This window comes from Pseudorasbora parva, chromosome 4 (genome assembly GCF_024679245.1).
Source record: "Pseudorasbora parva isolate DD20220531a chromosome 4, ASM2467924v1, whole genome shotgun sequence".
NCBI classification, from domain to species: domain Eukaryota; kingdom Metazoa; phylum Chordata; class Actinopteri; order Cypriniformes; family Gobionidae; genus Pseudorasbora; species Pseudorasbora parva.
The window spans coordinates 49,598,028-49,614,946 of NC_090175.1; the positions used below are offsets into that span (position 1 = coordinate 49,598,028).

The following is a 16,919-nucleotide window of genomic DNA, read 5'->3' on the forward strand; positions in this document are numbered from 1 at the left end:
ATTTTACTTTAGTTCTGAGAAAATCAATCAATGCAATGGCAAACAATTCACAGTAATTATGAAGGCCTTTAATTAAAATGCTTTTCAGTATGTTATACTGCCACCACATGGAGTACAATGGTATATGCCCAAAATCACGAGACAAGCCATTTTCAGTAATAAGCTTCATATTTCAGATTGCAGTGCATTTTAATAAATCTGAATTGTAAACAGTATCGTGTATTTTTTAATTTATTTTTTCACTTTGACTTTTGAATTGCTTTCACATGACTATTAGCTGTAATAGGTAGTTTTTCAGGCTTAAACTGAAATTGAAAAAATATTATAATTATTGTTATAATAATTAAAGTCTCTTACGCAAATATGTTGTTTTGAGTGCTACACATTACATTTAATGTACTTTCTTTTTAAACTTAATTTAGTATGTTTACATCCATTATGTGGGGAGGGGACTGCTGGCTGGTCCCCACAATGTAGGTGATCTCAGGTTTATAGTATATTGCGGGGACATTTGGTCCCCACAATGTAATAAGTACACACACAACGTTTTATACCAGTAACAACTGCGTTTTCTATCTCATCCCACCAGGCTTACGCCTACAAGCGCTTTGTCACATGTACTGGTCAACTTTGCTGTCACAAATGCGAGTCACTCACTCAGCTAGGCCTCCTAACTACTGCACAGATTGTTTTGTGTATTTTCATGTGCACTGTCTGTCAGAAAAAAGGTAGGCCTACATTGCCTACCATTAGGGGTGAGTGAGGTACAAAGATACCTTTTCACTTTTGTACCGTAGCTGCCCCAGTACGTAGCCAACCTTTTTTCTGAGGGTGTCTAAAAGACGAATATACGAAGTGTATTAAGATTTTAGACAGGTTACAGATGTATTTTACCTGAGCAGCTTTCATTTGTTTTGTGGCCTGACCGTGTGGGCGACGTGCGGTAGCCATGCACACTTCCTAGACCATCTCACTTTAATTGCTGAGCATGACACCTACAAGCCTCAGAAGGACTGGACTGGACAGGACAGGACAGGGCGCAGTCTGGGTGTAGTAGCAACCTTCCGTTTGAGAAACACCCTTGGTGTTGTGCCACCTACTGGCGCACGAATCACGATATACAGGAAACGGCATCTTAATTAATCTTCTCGGTAAACAACTGATTCAAAAGATTCGAGTCACTGAAATGAATCAAACCCCCCACTATTCTTTAACACCGACAGGCGCGCGCTCGACTTTGGGTGTGCACGACAGCTAGGCGCCCGTGGACGCGCTCAGCTCTCCTCTTCCGCAGACTATCGCACAGCAGCAGCAGCAGACAGACAGACAGACAAACAGCAGTCTCCGCGCCACTCTTCTGTTCTGGGAGGATGGATGGAGCGGGCTCGTTTGGAGCGGGCCGAGCCGGTTCGGCCTTTGATCTGATCGCGTTCGTCAAACAACCACAGACAATCCTAAGAGTGCTGGCATGGGTAAGAACAGCAATTTTCTATGAATTATGATTGGCAGATTATGCTTTGCCGTTTATGCTCCACTTTTAATGGTCGAACGATTATTTTAAAGGTTTGATTTTCCACCACGCGTTATATATATATATTTTATGGACAATTTGCATTACTTTAACCCGCTTGTAATCATATTATTTAATGAATGGGTGTTATTATAGGATGCTATCTTCTTTAGGTGGACGCGCGTCAGATGTAACTGTGACGCACGCATCGAGTGCGCGCAGTTTTTTAAATGGCTGCAGTGTTTGCAATATTTCGGTCATTCTTAAAATATGGTGTTAAATATAGCCTATGTGACTTTTATAATAATATGATTAATACAAAAAAGGTTGATATTTCATTAAAAAGATTGCAGATGTTTTAAATAAACATAATAAGAATCTTTCTAGACATATTGAAATATCTTATGAACTAATATGAACGTTCAGAGGAAGAGACTGCGCGCACATAACAGATATCCCTACGAGACTGTAAAGTCATTGATTCAAATTAAACATTTTCTACTTGGTTTTACATGTTATTTTTAAACACATCACAAAATATTAATTATATTAAATATATTTTTTTTCTTATTTTTATAAGAGTAACTTAGACAAAGCTGTATTTTAGGAAATAGCCATCTGTATTGTTTTGGCAGAAACTGTGTTAAAGGCAGAGACCTTTTTCAGTGTCACAGTGAGCTTGCCTTGAACTGTGAAAAATAAACTCAATTCAAGGCATGTTATTTAATGACTAAATCAACCTGGCTACATTACATCAGCAAAGGCGATCAGATAAGGCTTCCTAGAGGCATTGGATTTTGCATCTTCCTTTAACACAATGTGTCATCTAGCCAGCCAATAACCAAAGCAGCTGCAACTGTTTCTATGACGACTGTGTGATGTGATGTAGGCCTATGCGTCAGTATATGGAGTTTCATTGCCAAAAATAGCACATGGCACCATCATTCCTGAGCATTGCTACTGATTTTCTCTTACTGTTTCTCCAACAGACACACACACACACACACACACACACACACACACACACACACACACACACACACACACACACACACACACACACACACACACACACACACACACACACACACACACACACACACACACACACACACACACACACACACACACACACACACACACACACACACACACACAGACACACACACACACACACACACACACACACACACACACACACACACACACACACACACACACACACACACACACTTGTTTGAGTGGGTATAGTTGAGTGTGTGATCTGTTGCAGTAGTGTGAATTAGCCACATTTTCTCCCTGAGGTGTAAATGAAATTCTTTCTGGGGAAATGCATAGCACTGCACAGCATTAGTAAAGAGAAAGATGTGTCTCTTCCACTTTCGAGAATGCAAATAATTGAAGGGTTTTTATTAATTTACCAGCAAGGATGAAGTTTATGGACCTATTTCTGTGACTCATGTCTTTTCTCTTTCCAGATCTTCTCCATGGCGGTCTTTGCTTCTATAATAAATGAGGGCTATGTGAATATGGGCAGCGAGCGACTGCATTGTGTCTTTAATAAGAACGCAGACGCCTGTAACTACGGCATCACTATAGGAATTGTGGCTTTTTTAGCCAGTGTCTTCTTTCTGGCCCTGGACGTCTACTTCCCACAGATCAGCAGTGTCAAAGACAGAAAGAGAGCAGTGCTGTTGGAGATGGTTTTTTCAGGTAGAAGTCATGAATCACTTGAATTTTATGTCTGAAGATAATTTGTTTATTCTGATGCAGTTAAAATACTATCCAGTCAGTGATTTGTATTTACTTTTACAGGCTCTGATATAGGCACCCACCCCATATGAGATGGGAGAAAAAATATATGTTAATGCTTTTGAGTTCTTTTTTGCGTTCTGCGTAGATACTTTTGTGTTCCCTCTTGAAATGTTTTGCGTCCTGCCGCAAAACCTTTGTTCCCTCTAAACATTTTTTTCCCGTTCTTCTGAGAAACTTTTGTTTCCTCTCGCTCTCAAGAGAGCTACATTGAGAGTCAGGATCCGCTCCGGAGCTGACTCCAAGGGCTCAAAGGGAGCCTCCGTCAATCCCTCCAGAACAATTGACAAGTCCAAGGAGGAGATACCATGGGAGCAAATGGGTCTCAGTCATCTAGCCTCTCTCATAAAGGATGGGATGGCCAGAATGGTGCTACAAGCAGGAGACTGACTCTGTTGTCTCTCACTCTGTATAGAACCGGCGGAATCAGCTTGATTGGCGTAAATGCATAGAGCTTCAACCTCGGCCAGGGATGAGTGAACTCATCCACTCCCAGCAGTGCTGAGGGGCTCAGAGAAAACCAGAGCGGGTACTGTGACGACTCCTTCGATACGAAGAGGTCCACCTCCGCTCTGCCAAACTTCTCCCAATTCTGAGCTATCGTATCCGGGTTCGGCATCCACTCCCCGATCTGAGTTTCTGCCTCGACAGAAAGTCTGCTGCGAGGTTCAGGATCTTGGGGACATGGACCGCCCTCAGGGACAGGAATTTGCCCTGAGTCCACAAGAAAGAGACGACCACATGCCTGTCCAGGGTGCACAACTGTGCGCCCCCTTGGCGATTCACATGAGACACCACCGCCATGTTGTCCATCCTGACAATAACGTGATGTCCCTTGCGAAAAGGGAAAATGTGCCGTTAGCGCCAAAAAGACAGCTCTCATCTCTAGGCAGTTTATGTGCCAAGCTAGAACTTCCCCGTCCAGACTCTGCATGCTGGGCTGCCCTCGAACACCACACCCTAGCCAGTCAGAGAGGCATCCATCGTAATCATCTAGCGACAGAAGACTGCCCCCACGTTGACCCCTCTTTGAAGAAAAAGAGGCTTTTTCCATATTGATAGAGCTCGGGAACAACTGCACGACACTCTCAGTAGGCAAAGGGCCAATCCTACCGATGCCCCAATAGCTTCATCCACCAAAGGAAGATGTGAAGCAGTCCCAGAGGAAGCACCTGGGAAGCTGCGGCCATAAGATCTAGAAGCCTGCGACAGGTCCCACAGAGATATGATGGCCAAGCCTGAAGCAGGCCAAACATGCAAACACTCTTGCCGGTGTCCACTCCTAAACCAAGAGACTTAACATGGCGAAGCAAAATGTCCTTGTGACAAGTCGCTAGCTCCCTGGACTGGGCCAGGAGGAGCCAATCATCCAGATAGTTGAGTATACGGATGCCCTGGAGCCTCAGAGGGGCCAGAGCAGCATCCATACACTTTGTGAAAGTCCTTGGGGCTAGGGTGATGCCAAAAGGAAGCACCTTGTGCTGAAAAAAACTTCTCTGCGAAGTTAAATCTGAGGAACTTCCTGTGTTGCCGAACAACCTGAATATGAAAATATGCCAACTTCAGGGTCTATCATAACAAACCAGTCCCAGGCACACACCTGTTGCTGGTCCTCAGTGGAGGATGTGTTCAACCGCATAGGAAAGCACCATTTTTTGTGAGGGAACGCAAATGTTTTGCAAGCGAATGGGGAACAAAAAAATATTTGCGAGAGTACGCAAAAGCATTTTCTCATCTCAGTTATCCGAGTTTTTCATTTTAAGTTGACGTTTATTTTATTTCAAATAATGGATTTTTAAATATATATCTTTATCTAACCTAATATATTAATAGCTGGAATTGTCAGTATTTTTGCATGATAATAAAATGTGAAGTGTCATTAAAAAAAAATATTATTACACACACATTTTCCCATGTATTCTCTTTAGGATTTTGGACATTCCTTTGGTTTGTAGGATTCTGCTTTTTGGCCAGTCAGTGGAGCCGTACGTCCCCTGAGGAGCTGCCGCTGGAGCAGGCGTCAGACGCAGCAAGAGCAGCTATCGCCTTCTCTTTCTTCTCCATCCTTACCTGGGTAAGACATCCCAACTTCCCAGATACATACAGTCACAATTACATTCATATAGGAGTGCCAATGTTGGTGTTTGTGTTTCAGGGATATCTGTGTCTGCTAGCAGTGCACAGTTTTAAGAACACTGCCTTTATGGAGGATAAACAGAGGCTTTTGCCCAAACAGACTAACAGTCTCTCGATAGTGTAGATAGTGCACACTAAACTATGCTAGTCTGATAGTCGTACAAAGTGCTATCAATATGGTTAATACAAAGCTTGCATTCTGTAATAACTTACATTTATAATAACATTATAAATCTATAAAGCTTAAAAACAGGAATAATGTGTCTTAAATACTGGTACATTTAAACCACATTGGGCCACTGTATATAGATGCATGACGACAGCGTGTTTTATGACACATTATGAATGCAAGAAAAGCTAAAAGCATTCAGAAAATTACCTGAAGTGGGTTTTTTCCTCTTTAACTTAGATCGTTCTAATTTGGAATGAATTAATTTCATTCAGGGTAGACAATATATTTAATTAAAAATTTGCAGCATACAGAAACTGCAGGAAAAAATGAGACCTGACTGATACACAACAATTTAGGCTGTACTTCCTTCCCACACATTGTCTACTCTGATTGAAGTCAATCACAAATATAAAGGTTGATTTACACCAAGGACAATAACTATAACAATAACGTTAAAGATATAGTTCTAAGAATCGTTCTAAATATTAAAGAATAGTACAGTCCACACCACAACTATAACAATAACAACACTTTCAGAGTGATTCTTTCCAGGGGCCTATTGCACAAAACTAGGGTAAGGGATTGAGCATGTTTCAATTTATCCACTAATATACAGTTATTTTTCATTATCCTTAACATTCTGGATGTGCGTGTGCCTTCAGGGTACGTTTACACGACAGCGGTGTACTAAATTTTGCATACAGATGACAAGATCACCAAGATATCCTGGTTTAATCCCTTGTCCTAGTTTTGTGCAATAGGCCCCAGCTGATGAATGACAAAACAAAACAAAAAATACTGATAGCCAATCAGAATTTATCCTGCTTTAAAGAGCTCAAGCATTTAAAGTGGCAGACGACAAAACTTCAGCATCTGCTTATAATAAACAGAACGATATCGTCCAATGTTGTGGACGCTAATATAGTTATTTTTGTAGTTATCTATCTTTCTACTAATCGTTCTTGGTGTGAACTGGCCTTAAAGGCGCAGTGTGTAAATTTTAGCGGTATCTAGTGGTGAGGTTGTGAATTGCAACCGCCCACCGCTCAGCACTTCCTTTCAAAGTACAAAGAGAAGCTACGGTGGCCGACACAGGACAAAGGTGTTAAGGTCTGACAGCATAGAGTAGCTAGCGCTCTGTAGAGCAGTTTGTCCATTTAGGGCTACTGTAGAAACATGACGGTGCAAAATGGTGATTTCAGTTTAAGGGGACCTGCGGTGTATGGAGATAGAAATGGCTCATTCTAAGGTAATAAAAACATAACGGTGCATTATGTAGGTCTTTATACACCTCTGAAAACATAGTTGTGTGTATTACATTGCATTTCTGTCAATAGATCCTCCTAAATATTACACACTGCACCTTTAAGAATGAACTTCTAGATCTAGTCAGAAAACATTCATTTTTTGTATTTATTCTGTAAATTTGTTAACTCAAGCATTCCATCTAACTCTTGCTACTATGCTTGATCACTAACATGTTAATCAGACTAATATGCATTATCCTGGTTATCCTGACTAGGCGGGCCTTACGGTGTGCGCAGTTCAGAGGTTCCTGCTCGGTACAGACATGACACTGTTCTCCACCGAGCCCGTGGGCGTCCAGGAACCAAAGCAGCCGTACCCCTCCAACGATGTAATCGGTCAGACTACCATCCCTGTTAACGATTACCAGAGTCCACCGCTCATCGAAACCGTGGAGACCCGCCCCCCTGGATACAAGATCCCGCCTGCGTTTTAATCCTCAATCATTCAGAAGAAAAAGGAATATACAGTAGCAGCGCTAAATAAGGACAGAGTATAGACTGCCGTCAATGTTAGCTAAATGTATTTTATTGTATCGCGTTTTAGTAACAAGGTGGCGAAGGGATAATGCATACCTCTGCAGTCCGCACTATAAAACAGATTTAAATGATAATGTAGTCTCGCGTTAACTTGAGCAGAAGTGGATGATTTGAGACATTGATTGTCATTGCCTACCCACGCGTTTTACATTTACAGCCAGCAAATTATTGTCAAAATCACAATGTGCTATTTATTTACTAAAGCATTTTAATATTATTACTATTTATCTAAAAAAAAATTAAGGTGCACTAAGCAATGCTTTTGGTTACTTTTGCCATGGTGAAAATGATTTGTGACCAATTATGAAATTACAATTTATTACAATAATTAAATAATATAAATTATTATTATAAAAAATAATGAATTTGATTGAATTGCCAGATTTAAAAATGTGTGTAGCAGATATTTGACCAAAATTCTTTTTATTTTTTATTACTTTTCTTAGTTAAAACTTTTCCAGATGAAAAACTTGGCTAGTGCACCTTTAAGTTTGATAAAGAAAATGCCTTATACTTATTTTGTTTTATTTTTGTGTTTCATATTATTAAAAAATTGCATCTTGGCATAGCTGATCATACCAAACGATACATCACATCAATGTTTAATGTAGTTAAATCAGTGCTGTTCATGTCATTTGTGTCAAAATATGTTTCTGTTGAGAAAGAATGAGCAAATTTTGTTTTTAAAAGTATTTAATGTATGTCGAGAGAGAGAGAGAGAGAGAGAGAGAGAGAGAGAGAGAGAGAGAGAGAGAGAGAGAGAGAGAGAGAGAGAGAGAGAGAGAGAGAGAGAGAGAGAATGAGAGAATGAGAGAGAGAATGAGAAATGGTCAGAGAATGAGCGGCCGAAAATGAGTGTGCGGCTCAGTCTGTGTGTGTGTGCGCGTGTGTGTGTTTGGCAATGGTATTCCCGGAGCAGTGAGAGACATTCCAGATGAGATAACTGAGATAACAGGCTGTTTACTTAACAAGCAAGCATACTTGTGCATATGTGTGCGTATGTGTGGGTGTGTATGTTTGTGTGTGTGTGTGTGTGTGTGTGTGTGTGGGGTGGGGGGTGGAATGTGTGTGGATGATCTAATTGCATGATATCGTAAAATGCCACAAATTCCCCCGAAGCAGAAAGGCAACTGTTATATTTTGTTAATGGATGAAGTTACAGTGGTTATCAAAGTCTTTAAGGTGACAGTACCATAAGGTCCTGAATAAAGATGAGCCAGTACAATGATGGATACTGTGATTGTGTGCTGTAATTCATGATCTTTCTGACATTACAAACCCACAATACATTAACAACAACAACAAGATAAAATTCAGTTTCACAGAAGAAAAAGAAAACAACAGCATAAAGTTTTGAAATGACATGATGGTGAGTAAGTAATCAGAGAATTTTCATATTTGGGTGAACAGTCACTAATTCTGAGAGTAGGTTGAAAAAGGTATTATAAATTATTACCTTAAAACAGTTTTTTGGCCAGTGCTACTCTAAAATAAAACAAACTTAAAAATCATTTTAGTAATTGAAATGATGCTGAAATAAAATTTACAAACTTAAAATTAAAATGATTTTTTTTTTTACAAAAATGGCTAAAACTTTATTAAAATTTAATTAAAGCTACATGATAATATTAATAAATACAATAGTATATAAATAATAGTAAAATAACACATTCCCGGAAATAAAAAAATAATAAAACAAAGAATTACCCATTTATAATGAAACAGTTGGTGGAAGTCTTTGCTGTGTGTCAGTAATTTTTTGTTGTTGCTCAAATTCATTTTGTATCACATTCACAAAATAAGGAGAAACAGTGTTCGGTTTAAGCATTAAATAACGACATCATCAAATAATTTCCATCAATCCAGTTTAAATAGCAAACGCTCCCAAAGCTAAATGCATAAAGCCCCTGACAAGAAACTTGAATCTATAAAACATATACAGGTATTCATGAATTTGCAACAGAAATTTGAAAACAGAAATAAGGGCAACAGTCAGGTTGATATACATGCTATTACAAGGTCAACACAGAATATATCTGGTGCTTTTTAAATATATTACATGGTACAGTAAACTAATGTGTGTGTTTCAAAAACCAGCTATGAATAACTTTGATAAGAAAAAAAAGCTTGGGTTTGGGGGATGGAATTCTCCACAAATGGAGTACAAACTGGTGTCCTGTTTTTTGTAAAGCAATATATTTAAAAATCTCACGTTCTTCAGACAGGAGCTATTAATATTTAAGATACTACTAACATAATATTAGCAGCATTGCAAAAAGCTTATTCAAAACCTTTTTTTGTGGTTTATTTAAGGGACATGTCATTTTATATTTAACAAACAAACATTTGTATCCAAACCAGCTAAACCTAACCATGTGAAAGATTAGACAAAATCTGCAATGCTGTTACCAGTGTTGGGAAAAGATACTTCTAAAAGTAATGTTACAATATTGCATTACCCCCTATAAAAGTAACTAATTTGTAATAAATTACTTTTTTTGGAAAGTAACATGTAAAGTTCAAACCGCCAAACTGCTGAAATCGTGATTTTGGCGATCCGAATCATCAATCGATACACTGATTCATATACGGATTGAAGCTTTGTTTTAAAATCGCCTCATCACTATATAAGTCGTTTTTTAGGGTTTTTTTTGCACACAAAAAATATTCTCTGTAATGAGATTTGTAATGACGTCTTTAGTCTTGAGAGAGGAAATTTCATTGTGGCCAATGAAGGCCATTCTGAGCCATCGGATTTCAACATAAATATCTTCATTTGTGTTCTGAAGATGAACGGAGGTCTTACGGGTGTCGCACGACATTAGGGTAAGTAATTAATGACAGATTTCTTTTTACATTTTGGGGTGAACTAACCCTTTAAGCAGTGAGTTACGTCGTTGTACGGAAACACCCCAGGAATGCAGCAATAAAAACAATACAAAAAAATGACATGTGATGTTTATCTAAAGTCATTTTTGCTTATTGGTATGGTTGAAATAGATCATCGAAGGTCAGCAAAAAAAGCATTGTTTAATGAAGTGAGATTAAATACATAAAGTATATTTTTGTTCTTTACATTTAATTATTGCAGGTTTGCGTAATATTTGCATTTCACTGCTTTTATTCATTTTGATGAATACTGGATCTTTTTTGTGCATGTGTGATGAGTTAATGCCAGCTCACATTGAGTCTAGAACTACAATAACCATCATGTTCACACAATGCCTCTACACTTGCTCACGATTTCTCTCAACATGAGGACAGGAGAGTCAGTCAATAGGGGAAGACAAAGTAACTTGCATTACTTATAGGGCTGGACAATAATTCAATATCAATATATATCGCGATATAATTTTTTTCAATAACGGTGATATGATTTTTAAACACATTTTCGATATTTCGATAAATATATTACAGCATTCCTCACTGACTGACGTTCAGGGTGCAGCCGTCAGAAAGAGCAGAACATGATTGGCTACTCGCGCGATGACGTACACCACAGAAACGCAGCCAGTGCTCAGCAGTAGTCGGCTGATTGATCCAACGCGGCAAGTTTTAGCTACAAAAAGAGTTTCCCTGACCGCAACACAAATGTGACTGAACGAACTTCCACAAGTAAGGAGAAAGAAATAGTTGATAAGAGAAGAAAGACTAACGTTAATTCAGTGGGGTGGAAGTGGTTCGGCGTGTCCCCCGCACTTTTAATAAAGTGTATTTTCATCCCCCGCACTTTTACTGGGTCTCACCGGTCCTAGTCGACCCGCTCCGAGCGGGATTCGAAGCGGCATTACCTGGAGCGAGGGCGGGCAAGTTAACAGGGACGCTATAGACCGCTTGCTCTAACCTCGGTTGATTGCGCGCTTCTTGAGGTCACGGGCAAGTGTATACATAGAAACCAACGTGAATACATCAAGATTTAATTTCAGAGACAAAAAATAATCTATGCATGACCTGTCGTTTTATTCGTATCTAAATATGAGGAGGGAGCTCTCACAGAAAGCCCAAAAGCGGATTCGTAGAACTACTGTCGCGCTGGAGCTGCAGCTGAAGGAAAACAATCGTTATGAGCTGAAAGGTGACGACGACAATCAGACGATTGCGACAATATATGAAAGCAATGAAGGAGCATCATGAGCAACAAAACTGTTTTCAACACTGATAATAATCATAAATGTTTGTTGAGCATCAAATCCTAATATGAGAATGATGAGTGACACTGAAGACTGGAGTAATGATGATAAATTCTGCTTTGATCACAGAAATAAATGACACTTTACTATATATTCACGTAGTGAACAGATGATGTAGATCAGAATAATATTTCACTGTATTACGTTTTTTACCGCATTTTTAATTAAATAACTGCAGCATTAAATATATGCTATAGTTTTGTATATAAATGGAAAATAGAGCGCTATGAATTGTTCTTCACTGAAATTTAAAACTTAAAAGAAAATGCTCAATAAACTGCGTCTGCGGCATAGGAGCACTGTACGCTGTGAAGCAGATCCATCATCTGAAGCAGATCCATCCGCTAGAATATTCTGAGTCAGGCTGAATCCTGGCTGAAGCACTTTTGTTTAATCTATATTAAGAATAATATAATCAGCCTATATTATAGTTTAAACTTAAAGATATTAATAAAGTGAGAGTCTTATGTTTATTTGATGTTGATTTCACATTTCTTTTTCATATAAAGGCTAAATACAAATAAAAGGTGAACATTCATTTATTTGTACTGGTTTTATTTCTAAAAAATTATATAGTTTTATAGGAGGACTATTCATAGACTTGGCAAATACATTTTTCAGAAGTTTGTAGGTACAGACATCCTTTGTGGCAGTTCTTAGTAGTTTTTTCTAAAGCTTTTATATAATTCATATCGATATCGGAATTATATCGTATCGACCGAAATTAAGAAAAATATCGTGATATGAATTTTGGCCATATCGTCCAGCCCTAATTACTTATTTAAAAAAGTAACTCAATTAAAATGTTTTGTTGTAAATTTAAAAGTACTCTGTTACTTTAGTCACTTAAAAGTAATCAGATTACTTGTAATCCTGATTACACATTACTTGTAATGCTTTACCCAAACACTGGCTGTTACCCATTCTATAGCATTTTCTATTATTGTAATACAGCTTTGGTTTATAACACATGGTTTACTCTCCTGAGCTGGATCTTCTGTAAGCATGTCCTTTCACTGACACATTGTTATTACTGATTATTGTTATTAAATTTATTTTAAGCCCTATTTTGTACCCTATTAATGGAAAGCATTGGTAATGTGCACACACTGATCTGCCACACAGTGACAATGAATTAAAGTCTACTACAGGAATCAAAGCACTGCAAGCAAAATAGAAAACTTTTCAAGTAGTTAACAGTCTCTAAATGTTTAATGTCCATAAATTATCAACAAAATGTTTCTTAGTGATTGGATGTTCTCATGTGTAGAACAGCAGCCAAAATCATGAAGCAGTCAAACAGCATTCTGGATCTCACACCGCACACAGGACACACTTTCCTCAGTACAGAGATACACGTTTATATTCAGCAGCCCTTGGTTTTCCCAAATTCCTCCATCACACTCTAGTTAATCATGGAAAGCATTTTTAAAGATTAATATGTATTAGCGTGATTTTGAGAATGAGTAAATGTGTTTGATTTTCACTCTAATGTTTAACCCCGGGTTAACGTGCGACCTGTTTTAACAGCTGCGTGTTTATCTATGGAGACGTGCCCATATACACGCAAACAATTTTTTGTTTCTTATACTCACCATGTATTTGACCAAAAATAAAAAGTTATACTGTGAAATACACTCACCTAAAGGATTATTAGGAACACCTGTTCAATTTCTCATTAATGCAATTATCTAATCAACCAATCACATGGCAGTTGCTTCAATGCATTTAGGGGTGTGGTCCTGGTCAAGACAATCTCCTGAACTCCAAACTGAATGTCAGAATGGGAAAGTAAGGTTATTTAAGCAATTCATTTTGAGCGTGGCATGGTTGTTGGTGCCAGACGGGCCGGTCTGAGTATTTCACAATCTGCTCAGTTACTGGGATTTTCAAGGGAAAAGGGAAAAACATCCAGTATGTTTCAGTCCAGTGGGCGAAACTGCCTTGTTGATGCTAGAGGTCAGAGGAGAATGGGCCGACTGATTCAAGCTGATAGAAGAGCAACTTTGACTGAAATAACCACTCGTTACAACCGAGGTATGCATTTGTGAAGCCAAAACACACACAACCTTGAAGCGGATGGACTACAACAGCAGAAGACCCCACCGGGTACCACTCATCTCCACTACAAATAGGAAAAAGAGGCTACAATTTGCACGAGTTCACCAAAATTGGACAGTTGAAGACTGGAAAAATGTTGCCTGGTCCGAGTCTCGATTTCTGTTGAGACATTTAGATGGTAGAGTCAGAATTTGGCGTAAACAGAATGAGAACATGGATCCATTATGCCTTGTTACTACTGTGCAGGCTGGTGGTGGTGGTGTAATGGTGTGGGGGATGTATTCTAGGCACACTTTAGGCCCCTTAGTGCCAATTGGGCATCGTTTAAATGCCACGGCCTACCTGAGCATTGTTTCTGACCATGTCCATCCCTTTATGACCACCATGTACCCATCCTCTGATGGCTACTTCCAGCAGGATAATGCACCATGTCACAAAGCTCGAATCATTTACAATTGGTTTCTTGAACATGACAATAAGTTCACTGTACTAAAATGGCCCCACAGTCACCAGATCTCAACCCAACAGAGCATCTTTGGGATGTGGTGGAACGAGAGCTTCATGTCCTGGATGTGCATCCCACAAATCTCCATCAACTGCAAGATGCTATCCTATCAATATGGGCCAACATTTCTAAAGAATGCTTTCAGCACCTTGTTAAAATTAATTCCAGGTAGAATTAAGGCAGTTCTGAAGGCGAAAGGGGGTCAAACACAGTATTAGTATGGTGTTCCTAATAATACTTTAGGTGAGTGTTTACTATTGTAATATATTTTCTAATATAATTTAGTTGTGTGATCAAAGCTGAATTTTCAGCATCATTCCTCTAGTCACATGATCCTTCTGAAATCATTCTAATTCGGTGCTCAAAAAAAAAAAATCTTATTATGATCACAGTTGTAAACCATTGTGCTGATTATATTTGTTTTGCGGAAACCCTGATTTTCTAGCGAACTAAAGAATGTTGCTTAATCTAGGTTAAAAAGGTGTCTTAACCTGGGGTTTAAAAGGCTGTTAACTCAGAGTTAAGTGTGAAAAGCCTATTCAGCTGTTCATGCAGTGGAAAGGATTCACACTTTTTGATGCACATCTGCCTTTATGTGAGGAGGTACTGTTGTTGCAAATACTGCAACATTGACAAGAATTTAAATTTATGTTAATGCTATTCAATACATGTCGGGACTTCTAAAATCTCTGCACAAATGTAAATATTCATAGGCTTACTTTTTGACTTCATTACCTTATAGGCCTAAACAAATGCTATCAATTAAATTGTGTGACAATTCATGTTAAAGCTAATTCCTTTGGACGCTTGTGCTTGTGCATATGAAAAAAAAAAAAAAAAAAAAAACATTCAATTTGATCAAATGTTTACATAAAGCATGTTAGTGCACTATAGTTCAAAAGAAACAACACTTCCATGGTTTTATAATTTAATGATAATCTCTACTGAAAATAATTTTGACTTAATAATTTAATAAAACCAACTGAATGTGTTACAGTAATGGTAACAACAAAAGCCTAAAGGGGAAAACATTCCAGGAGGTTTTAAAGAAATCACATTTCTTTCTGCAATTTCACCTTAAAAAAAAACAAGTTACAAGAGTCCACTTGATATTTTAGAGGTGTAGTGTGTACATTTTAGCGCATCTACGGGCAAGGATGACGATTTCAGCTCACCCCAAAGTACAAAGAGAAGCTACGGTGGCCGACACAGGACAAAGGTGTTAAGGTCTGACAGCATAGAGTAGCTAGCGCTCTGTAGAGCAGTTTGTCCATTTAGGGCTACTGTAGAAACATGACGGTGCAAAATGGTGATTTCAGTTTAAGGGGACCTGCGGTGTATGGAGATAGAAATGGCTCATTCTAAGGTAATAAAAACATAACGGTACATTATGTAGGTCTTTATACACCACTGAAAACTTAGTTATGTATATTACATTGCATTTCTGTCAATAGATCCTCATAAATATTACACACTGCAGCCTTAAATCAGTATAGCCTAATATAATTTAATATGATATTACTTGTAGAGCTAATTCAATTATACTCTCAAATTGAAGGCAGAAACAGAAGATTTTAAGCTGAAATAAGATGGAAATGTTTTACAGTGTAAAAGTCCCTTTCTGGTACCTATTAATTTTAAAACTTAAAATTATTTACATTTTATTTTGTATTAAAAAGTAATAATTGATTTATTCCTCTTTTTTTTTTTTTACTTTTTGGCACTAAATAAAACAAATATAATGGGTAATCATTATTAACAAAAACTATTAAAACATTTCTGATGATAAAAATAAAGCTGAAATAAAGATATATATATATATATATATATATATATATATATATATATATATATATATATATATATATATATATATATATATATATATATATAAAATGACTCATTACACATTAAATTCTCATTACTAAAAATTAAACTAAAATTAACAGTAAAAGCTACAGTAAAAGTAAAAGATACAATAAATAAAATAAGTAAAAGTAAAAGATACAGTAATTAAAAATATAAATGAAATGAAATTTTTTTTTTTTTGTGGAGATTATTGGAGTACATTTTTCCAAGAAAATATTATCTCAGTTTTTCTGTAAACTTTCAAAGTGTTTGTAATTATTTGTGAAATTTACTACGATTTCTGATTGATTATTTTTAAAGTAAATCCAAAACACCAAATATAAGTTTGCATAGACAGGGTTAGTAGATCTTGTGACTGTAGTTTTGAATGTTTGCGACGGTTTTGTCCTGCTGTAATTTTTTCCCCCATAGACTTCCACTGCATCACTGTGCACACACATTTTTAATTTTTTTTTTTTTTTTACAATTAATCAAAATTATTTTCTGACGTAGAAGTTGAACATGGAACATTCCTTTAACACCGTTTCTTCCTGAAGGCCAACAACATGTAAAACTCCGACCCTTTACAAAAATATCACATGCCACACATATTTACAATAACCATTTCATTCATTCACAATCTGCATTATGAAACATGCATATGTTTCAGCTAAAATATTTCTATGTGTCATATAATCTGTATAAGACAATAGGGTGTTGCATGGGGTATGACAGTTAAGACAATGAATCATCTGACATAAAGGTTTGTTTGAAGATGAGACATCTAATGCTGACATTTAACCCTCATGTTCTGTTGAGATTGGCTTACTCATAAGAATCA

The 16,919-nt window shown here is 37.5% G+C and overlaps 1 protein-coding gene across 2 annotated transcripts; it reads left to right on the forward strand.

The window, feature by feature from the left end:
* Nucleotides 1–1,176: 1,176 nt before the first annotated feature.
* syngr3b (synaptogyrin 3b) lies at nucleotides 1,177–8,704 on the forward strand. 2 transcript variants are annotated; one of them, XM_067442140.1, is made up of 4 exons: nucleotides 1,177–1,472; nucleotides 2,989–3,223; nucleotides 5,251–5,396; nucleotides 5,478–5,597. In XM_067442140.1, exons 1-4 carry the CDS (start codon nucleotides 1,371–1,373, stop codon nucleotides 5,580–5,582), a joined length of 588 nt encoding a protein of 195 aa, XP_067298241.1. In that variant the 5' UTR covers nucleotides 1,177–1,370; the 3' UTR covers nucleotides 5,583–5,597. The 2 variants fall into 2 exon arrangements, with proteins under 2 accessions (XP_067298241.1, XP_067298240.1); XM_067442139.1 differs by lacking the exon at nucleotides 5,478–5,597 and adding an exon at nucleotides 7,153–8,704 and having other exon boundaries at nucleotides 1,195–1,472.
* Nucleotides 8,705–16,919: the final 8,215 nt, after the last annotated feature.

Excerpts from the sequence above, each read along its gene's own strand:
- syngr3b (XM_067442139.1), top strand. The coding sequence starts at position 1,371 with ATGGATGGAGCGGGCTCGTTTGGAGCGGGCCGAGCCGGTTCGGCCTTT. Across the intron at positions 3,224-5,250 it reads GTTGGAGATGGTTTTTTCAG|GATTTTGGACATTCCTTTGG; the intron begins GTAGAAGTCATG and ends TATTCTCTTTAG. Across the intron at positions 5,397-7,152 it reads TCTTCTCCATCCTTACCTGG|GCGGGCCTTACGGTGTGCGC; the intron begins GTAAGACATCCC and ends TATCCTGACTAG.